Genomic DNA, 17,904 nt, shown 5'->3' with positions numbered 1-17,904 from the left:
ATGATGCTAACAAACATTGGAGGGGTGTCCTGTCTTAGCAAGAGAATGCAGCCGTGCCTGCTAATGGATGGATCTGTCGTCGGAATAGAATAGTGCCCCAGGGGTCAGGCTCAAGGTCATTCCTGATTGGACCCAAAAGGGTCAGAGGTGGAAATCGGCAAGATGCAGGTGCTGGTGGCCCTACCCAGTCTTAGGCCCCCATTTAAGCTGAGCCCCCACACCCAGACTGAGCTCCCCAAAAAGGCTGAGCTCCCCCAGTGAGGCTGAGCTCCCCACTGAAGTTTCTAGACTGTGAGCCCAGTGTTGGGTAGGGACTGTCTCTATATGTTGCCAACTTGTACTTCCCAAGCACTTAGTACAGTGCTCTGCACACAGTAAGTGCTAAATAAATACGATTGAATGAATGAATGACCTCCCCACCATGGCTGAACTCTCCACGAGCCTGAGCTTCTCAACAAGGGAGCTTACCTACTGAGTCTAAGTTCTCCACCCAGGTGGAACTCCTCAATGAGGTTGAGCTCCCAACTGAGGCTGAACTCCCCCAAATGAAGGTGCATAGATTAATCAGCCTATGGGGGATACAGCAAGTCCCCAGATGGGGCAAAGAAAGGGGCTCATTTTGATGGACTGATATCGGCTCCGGCAACTGTAAAATCAGGCCCAACCTTGATTCTCCTTTCCCAAAACAGGCATTTGCACTTCATTTCAATTTCCCAGAGTCATGGGAAAGTTATTACCGAGTTACGAATTAATGGGAGGGTAGAGAGTTTTACTTGGCAGCCTCCTCCATCTGGCCATCTGATCAGTCAGGGGCAACGAAAGGCTAATGGGGCAATGGTGTTCACTGCTCAGCCTAGCACAGATCCCCTTCATGGCTGGAAGAAGGGAGGGATGGAGGAGAGAATAACAATAATAATTTGGTATTTTCTAAGCACTTACTATGTGCAAAGCACTGTTCTAAGCACTGGTGAGGATACAAGGTGATCAGGTTGTGCCATGTGGGGCTCACAATCTTAATCCCCATTTTACAGAAGAGTAACTGAGGCCCAGAGAAGTTAAATGACTTGCCCAAAGCCATTTATTCATTCATTCATTCATTCATTCAATCATACTTATTGAGAACTTACTGTTTGCAGAGCACTGTACTAAGCACTTGAGAAATGCAAGTTGGCGACATATAGCGACGGTCCCTACCCAACAACAGGTTCACAGTCTAGAAGGGGGAGACAGACAACAAAACAAAACATGGGCTGACAAGTAGCGGAGCCGGGATTTGAACCCATGACCTCTGACTCCGAAGCCTGTGTTCTTTCCATTGAGCCACGGAGGGAGAAGAGGAATACTTAAAGTCAAGCAATCAGTAGGTAGCTGACTGACAGACAAATAGCTTCACTTCTTCCTTACATAAGAGTGACTGCAGCAGGAACTGGGTTTTTTTTGTTTGTTTTTTAAAACCTCTCCTGGATTCAGCTGGCCTATCCCTACCAGATCACCCTGCAGTTGGCCTGTTAGTTAAGCTACCAGCAATCATGCTCCTCCCTCCATTTTTTCTTCGATGAGATGATGGTGGGGGGCGGCGGAGGAGAGGTGAGGAGGAACGTGATCTTTACATGTGGCAAAAATCCTTGGAAGACTTGGGGAGAAAGATGGCAGTGGTGCCCTGGGCTGCTAGTGCTTGGTGTTATTTCAGACCCAGCCCACAGGAGACAATTTTTTGTACATTAATGGTGCCAGACTTCCACCCTACTACAGAATCCCGGCTTTCTTCTTGGAGTCGTTCTCCTGGCAAGCCTCGTGTGGCCAAGCAGTGGCAGTCGGGATAAACACCCGAGGGTCCATCTGCCTTTGCTGGGTGCTGGCCCCCCGAGCCTCAGACCCAGGTGGTCTCTTAGCTGCCGTGTCTCCTGGTCATGGTCACTGCAGCACCACATGGCCTCTGGTTGTGGTGCCACTTTGGGGGCCAGCTGAAGGCCATAAAGCCCTCGGAAATGCCCACCCACTGCCAAGGATGCAAAGGGCAGACTCAGCTGCCATAAAGGAGCCTGCAACCAGTCCAGTGCAAGGCCGGGAACCCATGTGAATGGGACAGACCGTCTTGTTGTCGGGGTGGGCTGCCACCAAAAGTGAAAATGCCTCCGCTGCCAATCCCCAACTCCATCTTGAGGAGGTCAGAGCTCAGTGGCTGAAAGTGCCATGAAGAGTCACAGTGTGATTGGGACACATGACCCTGGGAAATGTGTGGCTTTGCGTAGTGAATGCTTGCTTCTAGTGACAGCCTCAGGTGCAGCCTCAAACACTTTGAAATAATAATAATACTTATGGTATTTGTTAAGCACTTACTATGTCCCAACCACTGTTCTAAGCACTGTGGTAGATGCAAGGTAATTGGGTTGGACACAGTCCCTGTCCCACATGGGGCTCGCAGTGTGGCTCAGTGGAACAGAGCATGGGCTTTGGAGTCAGAGGTCATGGGTTCAAATCCTGGCTCTGCCAATTGTCATCTGTGTGACTTTGGGCAAGTCACTTCACTTCTCTGGGCCTCAGGTACCTCATCTGTAAAATGGGGATTAAGACTATGAGCCCCCTGTGGGACAACCTGATCCCCTTGTAACCTCCCCAGCGCTTAGAACAGTGCTTTGCACATAGCAAGCACTTAATAAATGCCATAATTATTATTATTATTATTATTATTATTAATCCTCATTTTACAGATGAGTTAACTGAGGCACAGAGAAGTGAAGTGACTTGCCATAGGTCACACAGCAGACAATTGGCAGAGCTGGGATAAGAATCCATGACCTTCTGACTCCCTTGCCCGTGCTCTATCCACTAAGCCACAATGCTTTGTCCCCAAGCAGGGGATGGGACCTGGCCCCTGAATCATCTGCAAACCCAGCCCCCTGCCTATGGTTCCCAGGGAAGCCTGTGGTGCTCAGCGAGGCCCTCCAGGGTGGGAGTCAGGGCTTGAGAGGAGACTCTGGATGCAAAGTTAGCGTTGCTCTTCCGTTACCATGACTTAACTTTGACAAACCAGCTCTTCTTTGCGGGGAGGCATCTACAGGGTAGTGGGTGAAGAGGACTCAGAATGTTGTGTGGTAATTGCTTAGTGCTGTTAGTACAGAATGTTAGTGCAGAATGTTAAGCACTTAGTAAAGTACTCTGCTCAGTAAGTACTCAATGAATACCATTGATTGATTGCATCAGTGCCAGGCATTAAAACAAAACATCCAGAATAATTATTATGGCACATGTTAAGTGCTTGCTTGCTACACATCAAGTGGTGTTCTAAGCTTTGGGGTAGATACAGGTCAATCATGTTAGATGCAGTCCCTGTCCTACAGAGGACTCACAGTCTAAGAAGGGGGAAGAACAGGTACCAAATCCCCATTTCACAGGTGAGGAAACTGTGGCCCAGAAAAGTGAAGTGATTTGTCCAAGGTCACACAGGAGACAAGTGGCAGAGCCAGGATTAGAACCCAGGTCCACTGACTCCCAGGCCTGTGTTCTTTCCACTAAGCCACATGGCTTAGAAAATGTAGGACCAAAAAGTAGGATTATAATAAACCTCCTCTCCTTCCCTTCTGTGAGGGAAACAATTCCACAGTTTCAGAGTTCCTCTTGACTACTCTTAAAATGTCCGATTGTACTTCCCATCTTGCTCTCCCATGCTCTCCACAGGGGAAAAAGGGATTGTTATCATCCTGACATTATTGAGAGTAATAATAATAATAATAATAAAGACATTTATTAAGCTCTTATTTTATGCTATAAGCACTGGGGTGGATCACACCCAGTTCCCGTCCCACATGGAGCTCACAATCTATTACAACCTCATTTTACAGAAGAGAAAACTAAGGCCCAGAGAAGATAAGTGACTTGCTCAAGTTCACACAAAAGGCAAGTGTTAACACCAAGGCAGATCAGTTCCATGGTTCCTATAGCATCTAGCATCCAATATTGAGATGGTGAAACTGAAGGCTAAATTCTGGGTCCCCTTCTATTCTCAATCTACACTTACTCCCTTGGAAACTCATCTGCTCTTCTGGTTTCAACTACCACCTGTAAGTTAATGACTCCCAAATCTGGCACACTAGCCCTGACCTCTCTTCAGCTCTGCAATCTCATATACCCATCCAAACTGCCACTAAACTTGTCCAAGCTCTTGCCATATTCCAATTAGATTAATGCACTGACCTACCTGTCTCCCGTCTCTTCTCTCTCCAGGCCATATTTCACTCTGCTGCCCAGATTACTTTTCTAAACATCAAACATCCATTTCCCCACTCCTCTCAAACCTCCAGTGATTGTCTAACAAACAAAAACCCCAACCATTGACTTTAAGGTAGTCAAATGTGACTCAGTGGAAAGAGCATGGGGCTTTGGAGTCAGAGGTCATGGGTTTGAATCCCGGCTCTGCCAATTGTCAGCTGTGTGATTTTGGGCAAGTCACTTAATTTCTCTGTGCCTCAGTTACCTCATCTGTAAAATGGAGATTAAGACTGTGAGCCCCATGTGGGACAACCTGATCACCTTGTAGCCTCCCCAGTGCTTAGAACAGTGCTTTGCACATAGTAAGCACTTAATAAATGCCATTATTATTATTATTATTATTATTATTATTATTATTATTATATTGTACTCTCCCAAGTGCTCAGTACAGTGTTCTCCACACAGTAAGCACTCAATCAATTTGATTGAATGAATGAACTCTCATCCACTACTTAGCCTCACTCTTCCACTACTCTCCAGAATGTTAGTATACATCATTCCTCTTTAGTCAACCTGGTCATTTTACCTTGTTCTTATCTCTATTGCTGCTGACCTCTTGCCAACACCCACCTATCTGCCTGGATCTCTCTTCCCGATTTTTATGGTATTGCTAAGCGCTTGCTGTGTACCAGACATTGTTCTAAGCACTGGGGTAGATACAAAGTAATCAGGTGGGACACAGTCCATGTCCGCAGTGGGGCTTATGGTCTTAATACTCATTTTATTCATTTTAATTCTCTCTGATCTCCCATCCTCGTGTCTCTCTCCACTTCAATCCATACTTCATGCTGCTGCCCGGATTATCTTTGTCCAGAAATCCTCTGGGCATATTACTCCCCTCCTCAAAAACCTCCAATGGCTACCAATCAATCTGCGCATCAGGCAGAAACTCCTCACCCTGGGCTTCAAGGCTGTCCATCACCTCGCCCCCTCCTACCTCACCTCCCTTCTCTCCTTCTACTGCCCAGCCCGCACCCTCCGCTCCTCCACCGCTAATCTCCTCACTGTACCTCGTTCTCGCCTGTCCCGCCATCGACCCCCGGCCCATGTCATCCCCCGGGCCTGGAATGCCCTCACTCTGCCCATCCGCCAAGCTAGCTCTCTTCCTCCCTTCAAGGCCCTGCTGAGAGCTCACCTCCTCCAGGAGGCCTTCCCAGACTGAGCCCCTTCCTTCCTCTCCCCCTCGTCCTCCTCTCCATCCCCCCATCTTACCTCCTTCCCTTCCCCACAGCACCTGTATATATGTATATATGGTTGTACATATTTATTACTCTATTTATTTATTTATTTATTTATTTATTTATTTTACTTGTACATTTCTATCCTATTTATTTTATTTTTTTGGTATGTTTGCCTTTGTTCTCTGCCTCCCCCTTTTAGACTGTGAGCCCACTGTTGGGTAGGGACTGTCTCTGTGTGTTGCCAATTTGTACTTCCCAAGCGCTTAGTACAGTGCTCTGCACATAGTAAGCGCTCAATAAATACGACTGATTGATTGATTGATTGATTGATTTTACAGAAGAGGTAACTAAGGCACAGAGAAGTTAAGTGACAGACAAGTGGCAGAGCTGGGATTAGAACCCAGGTCCTTCTGACACCCAGGCCTGTGCTTTATCCACTATCTAGCTCTATCCATGCTACTTAGAGAAGCAGCGTGGCTCAGTGGAAAGAGCACGGGCTTTGGAGTCAGGGGTCATGTGTTCAAATTCCGCTTCAGCCAATTGTCAGCTGTGTGACTTTGGCAAGTCACTTAACTTCTCTGTGCCTCAGTTACCTCATCTGTAAAATGGGGATTGACTGTGAGTCCCCCATGGGACAACCTGATCTCCTTGTAACCTCCCCAGTGCTTAGAACAGTGCTTTGCACATAGTAAGTGCTTAATAAATAATAATAATGGCTTGGCTTTGCATGGCCTAGAGGAAAGAACACAAGCCGGGAGTCAGAGGACCTGGCTTGCAAATCCTGGCTCTGCCGTTTGTCTGATGTGTGACCTTGGACAAGTCACTTCACTTCTCTGTGCCTCTAGTGCCTCATCTGTAGAATGGAGTGGGAGCCCCATGTGGGACAGGGGCTTTGTCCAACCTGATTAGTTCATATATAGAGAAGCAGCATGGCTCAGTGGAAAGAGCCCGGGCTTTGGAGCCAGAGGTTGTGGGTTCTAATCCTGGCTCCGCCACTTGTCAGCTGTGTGACTTTGGGCAAGTCACTTCACTTCTCTGGGCCTCCGTTACCTCATCTGTAAAATGGGGATGAAGACTGTGAGCCCCATGTGGGACAATCTGATCACCTTGTACCCCCCCCACAGCGCTTAGAACAGTGCTTGGCACATAGTAAGCGCTTAACAAATGTCATTATTATTAATTGGTGGAGCTGGGATTCGAACCCATGAACTCCGACTCCAAAGTCCGTGCTCTTTCCACTGAGCCATGCTGCTGCTTCCTTCACATAATAATAGGGCTGGACTGGTACAGATGAGGCTCAGAGAGGTTGGGTGACTTGCCCAAGGCCACATAGCTGACAAGTGATGGAACAAGGATTAGAACCCATGACCTTTGACTCCCAGGCCCGGGCTCTTTCCACTGAGCCACGCTGCTTCTCTACTATGTTCTAGACTGTGAGCCCTTTGTTGGGTAGGGACTCTCTCTATCTGGTGCCGAATTGTACTTTCCAAGTGCTTAGTACAGTGCTCTGCACACAGTAAGTGCTCAAGAAATGCGATTAAATGAAAATGAATAATAATAATAATAATTATGGTATTTGTTAAGCACTTACTATATACCAGGCACTGTACTAAGCGCTGGGTTGGTTACAGGCCCTGTCTCACAGAGGGCTCACAGTCCTATTCCCTATTTTACAGCTGAGGTAACTGAGGCACAGAGAAGTGAAGTGACTTGCCCAAAGTCACACAGCAGACAAGTGGCACAGCCAGGAAGGGAACTCATGACCTTCTGACTCCCGGTCTGTGCTTCACACAATATGTCATGTTTAGCCATGTTCAAGGCCCTTCTGAAGTCATTTAATCAGTGGCATTTATTCAGTGCTTAATTGTGTGCAGAGCACTGTGTCAAGTGCTTGGGAAAGTGCAGTACAACTGAGTTGGTAGACAAGATCCTTGTCCATAAGTTGCTTAGAATCTACAGGAGAAGATGGACATTAAAATAGATTAAAATAGGGGAAATAATAGAGAATAAGTATATTTACATAAGTATGGTGGGGCTAGAGTGAGTATCAAAGTGCATAAGCGGCACACAACCAAGTGCATAATCGATGCCAAGGGGGGCATTGGGAGGGGAAATCATGGGTTTATCCTGAGAAGTCTCTCAGGAGAGATGTGATTTTTTTGGAGTGTTTGGAAAGTGGGGAAAGTTGGTGGGCTGTTGGATATGAAACAGGAGGGAGTTCCAGGTCCAAAGAGAGAATGTGGCTGAGGGGTTGGCAGCGGAACAGGCAAGATCGAAGGGCAGTGAGTAGGTTGATGTTAGAGGAGCAGTGTGTGCAGGCTGGGTTGTAGTAGGAAATCAGTGAGGTTAGATGGGAGGGAGAGAGTTGAATGATGTCTTAAAGCCAGTGTTGAGGAGTTTCTGTTTAATGTGGAGGTGGATGGGCAACCACTGAAGGTTTCTGAGGCATGAGGAAATATCCTGGAGGCCTATCCTGGAAACCTTCCCTGATTAGTCTTTCATCTCCCTTAACCTAATGCCTTGTCAGCGCTTCTGAATCACCTAAGCACTTGGGTACTTGCCCCCCCAACTCCCTTGTAACACTCACACACACACACACACACACACACACACACACACACACACAAGGTTGCTTCTCACTACCTGTAATTTTTCTTAGTGTCAGTCAGCCTTGCTGTAAGCTTCTTAGGTCAGGGGCCATGTCTACTAACTCTAGAAAAGTGCAAAGAGTAAGCACTAAATAAATACTAGTGAATGACTAATGTCAGCATATCTTGGATTCACATCAAGGAAATGCTCTCTGATTTCTTTTGAGATCCGGATTAAAATGGGAAACCAGTACCTTGAGTTCTGGGTTGGTTCTATATGGAAATCCTCCTCCTTTTTGCCTGCCGTAGCTATTTGTGAGGAGCAAGATATCAATCAACCTTCCTCCTTTTCCTCTATTCTCTCCTCTTCCTCCTATGCTCTTGGAGTATGCCAACAGTCACATCTCAGCTGGTCACCAAGCAAGGCTGATGGCAGTGGAAGTGTGACTTCAGACAGACAGTGCTCTGCACACAGTAAGCAGTCTATAAATACGATTACATGAATGAGTGATACCATGGTCAGGTGAAAGGAAGGGATTCCCGTTGGACATGAGGCAGGCAATCAAACTCATGGATTAAATGTAACTTTAATTCAGTGCATATCATGGCCAGAATTAGCCTGCGGAAGACTAGATCTGAACTCAGGTTATTCAGAGACTGAAAATAATCAAGTTACATTAATGATCGTACAAGGTTGCTACAATTCTCTGCTTGTGGCTTCGGAGGAAATACATACTTCCATGTTTCCAATATCCACCCATGTTTGCCGTACAGTTTACAAGGCCTTATGTCTGAGAGGTTTTGTGACCCTCTAAAGGCTAGTTAAAGAGGACTGGGCTCCTTCCGCCCTGTATTGTGGTGAGGTCATATAATGCATCAACTCTGATGTGTCGAGCATCGTTGCCTCCAGTTGCAGTGTCCTACAGGCTGGGATGCAGCCGATAACCCTGGAGCTGGAGTGTTTTACCGACCAGAAACAGGGAATGACTCAAGACTCAATGACTCATGTCCGTGTGGACACTTGGGTGGTCTGAAGAGAGTTCTTTGAGCTCAGACCAGGCTGTGACAGGAACACTAGCAGGGCAAAAGAGTGATGAATGGAAGGTCTGGGTTTGTTTCTTAACTCCAGCACCAGGATGGGTTGCAATCATTGATTCAGTGAACGGGTTTGACTTGGATAATAATAATAATAATGGCATTTGTTAAGCACTTACTATGTGCAAAGCACTGTTCTAAGCACTGGGGGGATACAAGGTGATCAGGTTGTCCCGTATGGGGCTCACAGTCATCATCCCCATTTTACAGATGAGGTAACTGAGGCTCCGAGAAGTTAAGATACTTGCCCAAGTTCACACAGCAGAAATGTGGCGGAGCTGGGATTTGAACCCACGACCTCTGACTCCAAAGCCCGGGCTCTTTCCACTGAGCCACGCTGCGCGAGAAGCAGCATGGCCAGGTGGAAAGAGCATGATCCAGGAGTATCAGAAGACCTGGGTTCCAGTCCCAGCTCCATCCCTTGCTTGCTGTGTGACGTAGGGCAAGTCGCTTAATTTCTCTGGGCCTCCATTTCCTCACCTTAAACAGTGAGCCCCATGTGGGACAGGACCTAATTATTTTGTATCTCCACTCCCTTGGAAAACTCATTTGCTCCCTTCGCTTCAACTACCATCTCTAGGTGGATGATTACCAAATCTTCCTCTCCAGTCTTGTTCTCTCGCCTTCTCTGCATTCTCATATTTCCTCCTGTGTTCAGGAGGAAGCTACTTAGTTGTTCCACCAACACCTCAAACTTAACATGTCCAAAACAGAGTTCCTCATATTAATACCCAAACCCTATCCCCACCCCTGACTTTCCCATCACTGTAGAAAAGCTCATAAACTTGGCATTAACTTCAATTCATCTCTTACATTCAACCACATATTCAATCTGTTACCAAATCCTGTCAGTTCAAGCTTCACATCACTAAATTCCACTCTTTCCTAACCATCCAAACTGCTACCATGTTAATCCAAGCATTCATCCTATTCCACATTGATTACTGCATCAGCCTCCTCGTTGACCTCGCTGACTTCTGTCTCTCCCCACTCCAGTCCATAGTTCACTCTGCTGCCCAGATCATTTTTCTAAAAAAAAAATTCAGTTTATGTCTCCCGACTCCTTAAGAATTTCCAGTGGTTGCTCAACCAGCTCCTCATCAAAAAGAAACTCCTTACCATCGGCTTTAAAACACTCAATCACCTTGCTCCTTCCTATCTTACCTCACTGATTTCCTACAACTCAGCTCACACACTTCCTCCTCTATTGCCAACCTATTCACTGGACCCAGACTGAGCCCCTTCCCTCCTCTCCCCCTCGTCCCCCTCTGCATCCCCCCATCTTACCTCCTTCCCTTCCCCACAGCACCTGTATATATGTATATATGTTTGTACATATTTGTTACTCTATTTATTTATTTTACTTGTACATATCTATTCTATTTATTTTATTTTGTTAGTATGTTTGGTTTTGTTCTCTGTCTCCCCCTTTTAGACTGTGAGCCCACTGTTGGGCAGGGACTGTCTCTATATGTTGCCAATTTGTACTTCCCAAGCGCTTAGTACAGTGCTCTGCACACAGTAAGCGCTCAATAAATACGATTGATGATGATGATGATGATGGACCTCGATCTATCTCAGTGCTGATTCCTTAGTGACACTGGCCTGGATCTCCCTCTCTCTTCATCTCCAACAGATGTTCACTCTCCTCACCTTCAAAACCTCATTAAAAACACATCTCCTCCACTTTCTCAACTAAACGCTCATTTTCTTTTTTCCACTCCCTTCTGTGTTGCTCTTGCACTAGGATTTGCACCTTTTATTCACCCCTCCCTCAGCCCCATAGCACTTAGGTATATATATATAATTTAATTAACTTATTTTTATTAATGTCTGTCTCCCCTTCTAGACATTAAACTTGATGTGCAGAGAGTATGAATACCAACTCTGTTACATTGTACTCTTAGTAAAGTGCTCTGCACACAAAACGTGGCTCAATAAACACAATTGCTTGATTATACCAACCTCAGTGCTTAGAAGTGCACCTAATCTTAGCCTAGAGAAACAGGGTGGCCTAGTAGATCGAGCATGGGCCTGGAAGTCAGAAGGACCTGGGTTCTAATCCTGGCTCTTCCATTTGTCAGCTGTGTGACCTTAGTCAAGTCACTTAACTTCTCCATGCCTCATTAAGGCTGTGAGCTCCATGTGGGACAAGGACTGTGTCCAAGCTGACAAACTTGTATCTACCCCAGTGCTTAGTACAGTGCTTGGGACACAGTAAGCCCCTAACAAATACCATAAAAAAATACCTCTACCCCAAACAGATGGTGGGACCTTCCAACAAACTAAATCACTTCAATTTCAATCTCCTAAATTTCTTGATCAACAAAAACTAAAGCAAGACACTGACTTGATTTCATCTGAGTATCAGTCAATCAATCCATGGTATTTATTGAGAATTTACTTTGGGCAGAACACTGTACTAGGTGCTTCAGAGAGTATAGTACAGCAGAATTAGCAGACACATTTCCTGCCCATAATGAGCTTACAGTCTAGAGTGGGAGACAGGCATTACTATAAATAAATAATTAGTTTGTAATATATAACATATAATTTAAAGATGTATACATAAGTGCTGTGGAGTTGGGGGTGGGGCGAATATCAAATGTCCATAGGTCCAAAGTAAATGTGAATGCTGATTTTGAGGGGAAGAAGTAGAATGTCCCTGTGGGAAGAGGATGCGGCCGGGATCAGGACACCTGGGTCCCAGTCCTGACTCTTAATGCTTGCCTACTGGTTGACCTTGGCCAAGGCACTTAAAATCTCCAATGGCTCAATTTTCCTCTTCTGTAAAGTGGCATCTCTAACTCACAGATTGTGATTCCCACTTGGGCCAGGGACTGTACTTAATCTGATTACTTGTAACTACCCCAGTGCTTTGCACAGACTTTGGCATACAGTAAATACACAGTAAATAGCTTCATCAAATTAAAAGATATGAGTCTGAGACACATTCCACCTACATTTAAAAAAGTAAATAATAATAGCATTTATTTTGGTTTGTGTTTATGGACAAAAAGGAAAACAACATTATCTCAAACCTACATGGACCATCGGGTTGTGTCTTTCTAAAGCATTTACAAAATTTAAATGAGCTTATTTTGACTTCTTTGTCCTGGAATTTTCCTCCTGTGGGAGGCCTTCCCAGATTAAATTCCACCTTCCCAGGTTCTCATCAGCCAATCTGCGACTTCATCATTGATGTTTTCACCTCTTTGGCACTTCTGCTTATCCTCAATTTAGAATGTGACACTCATTTCAATTTCCATTTATCCTTCCTACTTCTGCCATCAACAGTCATAAAATTTTTTGAATGACGGGTTTATCAGCCTCTCTGAAGGATTGTAAGCTCCCTGAAAGCAGGGGTCATGTCTCTCACTGAATTGTGCCCACCTAAGCTCTTAGTACAGTGTTGTGCTCACAGTAAATGCTCAGTAAATTTTATTGATTGCTAGATCATGATCAGCATGTATAGCTTGGGAGTTGCCCCCTCATTGTCCTAAGAGAATCTGGAGAAGACTCTGAAAAGAAAATATGGAGAGAAAAAAAGCTAACAACGAAAGGAAGAAGAGCAGGGATTGTTGGCAGAGGCTCCCAAACCTATTTTTCGGTCCACATGTTAAATGTCCATGTCTTGCACACACCTGCCAGATTTCTAGGACTCATCATGCAGAATTAGTCAAGTTTCACTCAACCCCCAAAGCCTGCTGATATGCCATGTAAAGTGGCATTAGCTTTCTCCCCTGGGCCCTGCTTTGAACTGTCTGCTGAATCTACAGTGAGGAAAAGCCACACAGAGCAGGTCCAAACAGGTTGAAGGAGTTAAAGTTTGGTGATTTCTATCCAAAGGGTGTCAGAGGTCTGAGTTTAACCATGAATAAAGCTTCCCTGCTGGCTCTGTTACCGACCTTAAAATCAATTCAATTTTCTGTAAAACCTTATCTCCTTCTCTATTGCACCTTCTGTCCTATATGGCACCCTTCTGATCATGCCTCAATAAACATTAATATTCAAGCCAGGCTCAAAATGGTATTGAGTATGCTTTGTAAAGATCTCTATTATAATGAGACATCCCAAATATTGGGGTTCCAGGAGAAAAATGACACTCTGTTCAAAAGAGGAAAGTTTTATATTGCTGGGGGAGGCAGTTCACCAACGCAGCTCAGGCTAGAGATTAAAAATTGAGTTTTTCATATTTCCTCCGGGCAGTGTGTTGGTGTGGCTAGTGGCTGTGCCTGAACGATTGTGAAGAGCAGCCAGAACTATGGGAATGGAGAAACATATTTCCTCACTCAAAAAGTCAAATTGGCGAGATTTGATTCAGACTGCGAGCCAGAAGTGTTGGCTTTCCTGCCTCATTGCTCCACTAGCAAGCATGTCACACTCAGAAGGGCGGGGTGGGTCAGGAGGAACCTCAAATCACAGCACCTTCACAGAGGATCAGGCGGCAGACTGGGTAGACTGGGAGAACTGGGCAGACTGGGCAGAAATTGTATAGCAGACTGGTAAAACCACATTACCTCAAAAAACTCCAGTGGCTACCAATCAACCTACGCATCAGGCAAAAACTCCTCCTTCAAGGCTCTCCATCACCTCGCCCCCTCCTACCTCAACTCCCTTCTCTCCTTCTACAGCCCAGCCCGCACCCTCCACTCCTCTGCCGCTAATCTCCTCACTGTGCCTCGTTCCCGCCTGTCCCGCCATCAAGCCCTGGCCCACGTCACCCCCCTGGCCTGGAATGCCCTCCCTCCACACATCCGCCAAGCTAGCTCTCTTCCTCCCTTCAAAGCCCTACTGAGAGCTCACGTCCTCCAGGAGGCCTTCCCAGACTGAGCCCCCTCCTTCCTCTCCCCCTCCTCCCCCTCCCCATCCCCCCTCCTTACCTTACCTCCTTCCCCTCCCCACAGCACCTGTATATATGTATATATGTTTGTACATATTTATTACTCCATTTATTTTATTTGTACATATTTATTCTATTTATTTTACTTTGTTAATATGTTTTCTTTTGTTGTCTGTCTCCCTCTTCTAGACTGTGAGCCCGCTGTTGGGTAGGGACCGTCTCTATATGTTGCCAACTTGTACTTCCCAAGTGCTTAGTACAGTGCTCTGCACACAGTAAGCACTCAATAAATATGATTGAATGAATGAATGAATGAATCACCTCCATCAGCATCATAGAAATCTGCAGAGTCTGGAAATGAACAAGAAGTGAAAAGGGGACTTTACAAAAGAATGGAAGAATGGATAGCTATGTTTTCTGAATTCTCACCCAAACCTCTTCAAGGAGAGATCAGTGGTGATTTCTGAAAATATGTTCACAGATTGGAAACAAAAAAAGCCTTTAAATACATAAATCAATCAATGCTTTTCTCTCCTCCTCCCCTACCCTACTACTTCACCTTCTTCATTAGGTTTATCATCACCTCTCTTCTTTCTTCCAAGAGAGAAATTAAAATTAATTGGGACATTAGCTATGTTTTTGTGTCTGGAGGAGGGGGTGTCTACTATTAAAGTGTCTCCCTCCCCTACCTGAAAGAGAATCTGTGAAAGTATTGTTGATTTCCACTTATTTTTGTTGGTAAATCCTGCAAAATGTATATCTTTTCCTTTAAAGTTCTAATTCAAGGCGTGGATGTGAGAGTTCTGATGGGACTTGGGGACTGCGGTAAGATTTCGTTGTCATAGTAACAGGAAGGGAAATAGGCCTCGCTCACCTGGGACTTTAACTTACTGCAAAAGCGTTATTTTTTTTTTTTTTGGAAAGGATTCAGCTACAGAAATAAATAAATAAAAAACACATTGTTTGTCAAAACCTATTTTTCCAATATTAAAAATTGAACCCTCAAAATGCCATCCCTTCCATTTAACTTGTTCTGGGATCTTCTCTCCTGCCGATTAAATACAGCTTGTTTTGAAGTTGTCCGCACACACAGGGCATTGCAAGAAACATTGTCTGGAAATGTGTCTCACAAATGATTTCTGAGTCATTCCAGAATTCTCAGGCCGCAGTGTATGTTGGTCTGGATGAGCCTGGAAGGAGCTATATAAATTGTTATCGGTCATAATAACTTCAGTATTCATGGAGAAAGAGCCTGTTCCAGATTCTGCCTTCAGGTTGTAAATATCTGATTTTCTGGGTTTTAAATGAATTGGTTGACAAGAATGAAAACATGGCTGATCTAGTGTGTGTGTGTGTGTGTGTGTGCGCGCGCACGCGCATGTGCGTGCGTGCTTGTTTGTGTGTGTTTGTGTGTTCAGCTGAAAATCCAGAAATCTGAAAAACACACTGATGGAAACTCTTGGTTTATGTTTTGATATTTCTAACAATAATAATAATAATAATAATGGCATTTATTAAGTGCTTACTATTTGCAAAGCACCATGCTAAGCACTGGGGAGGTTACAAGGTGATCAGTCTGTCCCACAGGGGGCTTACAGTCTTAATCCCCATTTTACAGTTGAGGTAACTGAGGCACAGGGAAGTAAAGTGACTTGCCCAAAGTCACACAACCAACAATCTAATCCTAAATGAGATATTTTGGCTTGGCAAGGGTCACTTTTGCTGGGGAGAGACCATTCCAGATAGATTGTTTACCAGGAGGCAGTGTCAAATCTACTAACTGCAACTTTGGTTTCATTAGACTATCCCTTGCTTTATCCAGGGAGATAATAGTGTGTGACTGTTGATTAAAAAACAAACAAAAAAAGTCCAAAGATCAGTAGTGCACTCCCACTATGTGAAAATCACCTGAAATTCACCAAGTCTGAAATGTAATCAGAGCACCAGCAAAATAGCTAATTGAACAGAGTGCAAAAATACATAGTATTTACATAGGATACATTATTATATATCATTTACATCACTGTGTTATATTGTGTAAATAGGCAATAGAAACTGTTCATTTAAATAGGTAATGTATCCCTTTCTCTTCACAGATTCTTTTTAAAATTTTTTCTCAAGTGCAATCAGAATTGTTTGAAAACAGCAGGAAACCCAAGAGATATGCGACGTTTTCAGGTAAGGAGCTAGGGGACTTTCTGTTAAGTAAATCATCCCACTTGCATTCTCTCCTCTCCCTCTCTTTCTCTGTCTCTCTCTTTTTCTTCCCATCTACAATGTGAGCAATAAAAGAGATGACAGTAAATGAGAAGCCATATCAGAGAGTGTTAAAGTTTTCTTCATTTGTAGTGTTTAAGCCTTCTGCCTCCTCTGCTGAATCCCACAGGGAGATGATGTACCAACCAGTGGTGGATATTTGATTTGAGCCCCTCAGGCTACCATTCACACATACAGCTGCCCACAGCAGGAATCATATGTTCTTGATATTCAGCAACCTCGGAATTTTCAAAGTAAATCGCTATGCCTTCTGCAAATAGCACCCTCCCTCTCCATTCTCCCTCTCTGTCTGTCTCTCTCTCTTCTTCCCTTTTTCTCTCTCTCTCTCTCTTCCCCCGTTTCCCTTCACCTCTCTGGATGTTCACTATTCCGTGGCTTCTTCTGGAGTCTTTCTGAAACCAACAACCAAAATAGTCATGGTCACTTTAAGATCTCAGCGTGGCAACAAGACCCATGAGACTGTGACCCAGCTGCTTGGGAGTTTAATCTGCCACTGGTTTCATCACCCTCCACACTGATGTATTGAGAATACGAGCTAATAAAAAACACAGAGCGAGGTGAAGTGTGTCAGGTTGGAAATGCAGTTCACAGGAGAGGAAACCCAATAAATTCCCTTTCCCTAATCTTTTTAGGTGCTGTATTCAATTAATCAAATTTCCTCTCTGACATTTGGTTTCTTGACATTAGGCTCACCTACCTGAACCCTGTAGAGTTTTGATAATCAACTTGCACTTGGGAGCTCCTCCCACCTGAGATACGGCTCATGTTCAATCCTGCTTGACCAGTTAATCTCCCCTAACTCCAAACTAGCCTCTCTCTTGCTTCCATTCTACAGATAGGAAAACTGAAACCCAGAAAAACAAAACAGCTTTTCCTAGCCATCTCCCCCTTTGCCCTCTGCCCTGCTTATAGGCTCTCTGGCAGAGCTGGAAGCTGAAAGAGCTGTCCTAATAATAATAATGGTGGTATTTGCTAAACACTTACTATGTGACAGGCACTGTACTAAGAGCTGGGGTAGAAACAAGGTAAATGGATTGGACAAAGCCCCTCTTCCATTTGAGGCTCACGGTCTTAATCCCCATTTTCCAGATGAGGTAACTGAGTCACAGAGAAGTGACCTTGGACATGTCACATAGCAGAAAAATGGCAGAGCCTGAATTAGAACTGATGGCTTTCTGACTCCCAGGCCTGGCACTTTCTGCCACTAGGTCATTCTGCTTCTCTAATCATAATAATTCTGTTATTTGTTATTATAATGATTAGAGAAGTAACATGGCCTAGTGGATAGAGCACTGGCTCTTGGGCCCCATCTCTGGTCCAATAATGATAATCCATCATAATTATAATAATATAAATTGATTACTATTGTGGAATTATTAATCATTCAACCATTGACATTTTTGAGCACTTACTGTGTAAAAAGCACTGTACTAAGCTCTTGGGAGAGTACAACAGAGCGCTTATTATGGGCCAAGCCTTGTACTTAGCATGGGCCAGATACATGATAATCAGATCAGACACAGTCCCCATCCCACATGAGACTCACAGCCTAAGGGATAGGGAGAAAGGGTATTTAATCCCCATTGTACAGATGAGGAAACTGAGGCACTGAGCAGTAAATTAGGCAAGTGGAAGAGAGGGAAACAATTCC

The 17,904-nt window shown here is 44.7% G+C and overlaps 1 protein-coding gene across 6 annotated transcripts in view; it reads left to right on the top strand.

Moving 5' to 3' along the window:
- Positions 1-17,904, top strand: part of EBF2 (EBF transcription factor 2) — a 213,828-nt gene that overhangs the window by 146,834 nt on the left and 49,090 nt on the right. For all 6 annotated transcript variants that reach the window (XM_038746491.1, XM_038746493.1, XM_038746489.1 and 3 more), the window contains one exon: positions 16,073-16,154. In XM_038746491.1, coding sequence (XP_038602419.1) covers positions 16,073-16,154 — 82 coding nt within the window. The remainder of the gene's footprint in view (positions 1-16,072; positions 16,155-17,904) is intronic.

Source organism: Tachyglossus aculeatus, chromosome 5 (assembly GCF_015852505.1).
Source record: "Tachyglossus aculeatus isolate mTacAcu1 chromosome 5, mTacAcu1.pri, whole genome shotgun sequence".
In the NCBI taxonomy this organism is placed as follows: Eukaryota; Metazoa; Chordata; class Mammalia; order Monotremata; family Tachyglossidae; genus Tachyglossus; species Tachyglossus aculeatus.
The sequence above is the reverse complement of the archived record's forward strand: the minus strand, read 5'-3'. Positions and strand labels throughout refer to the sequence as shown.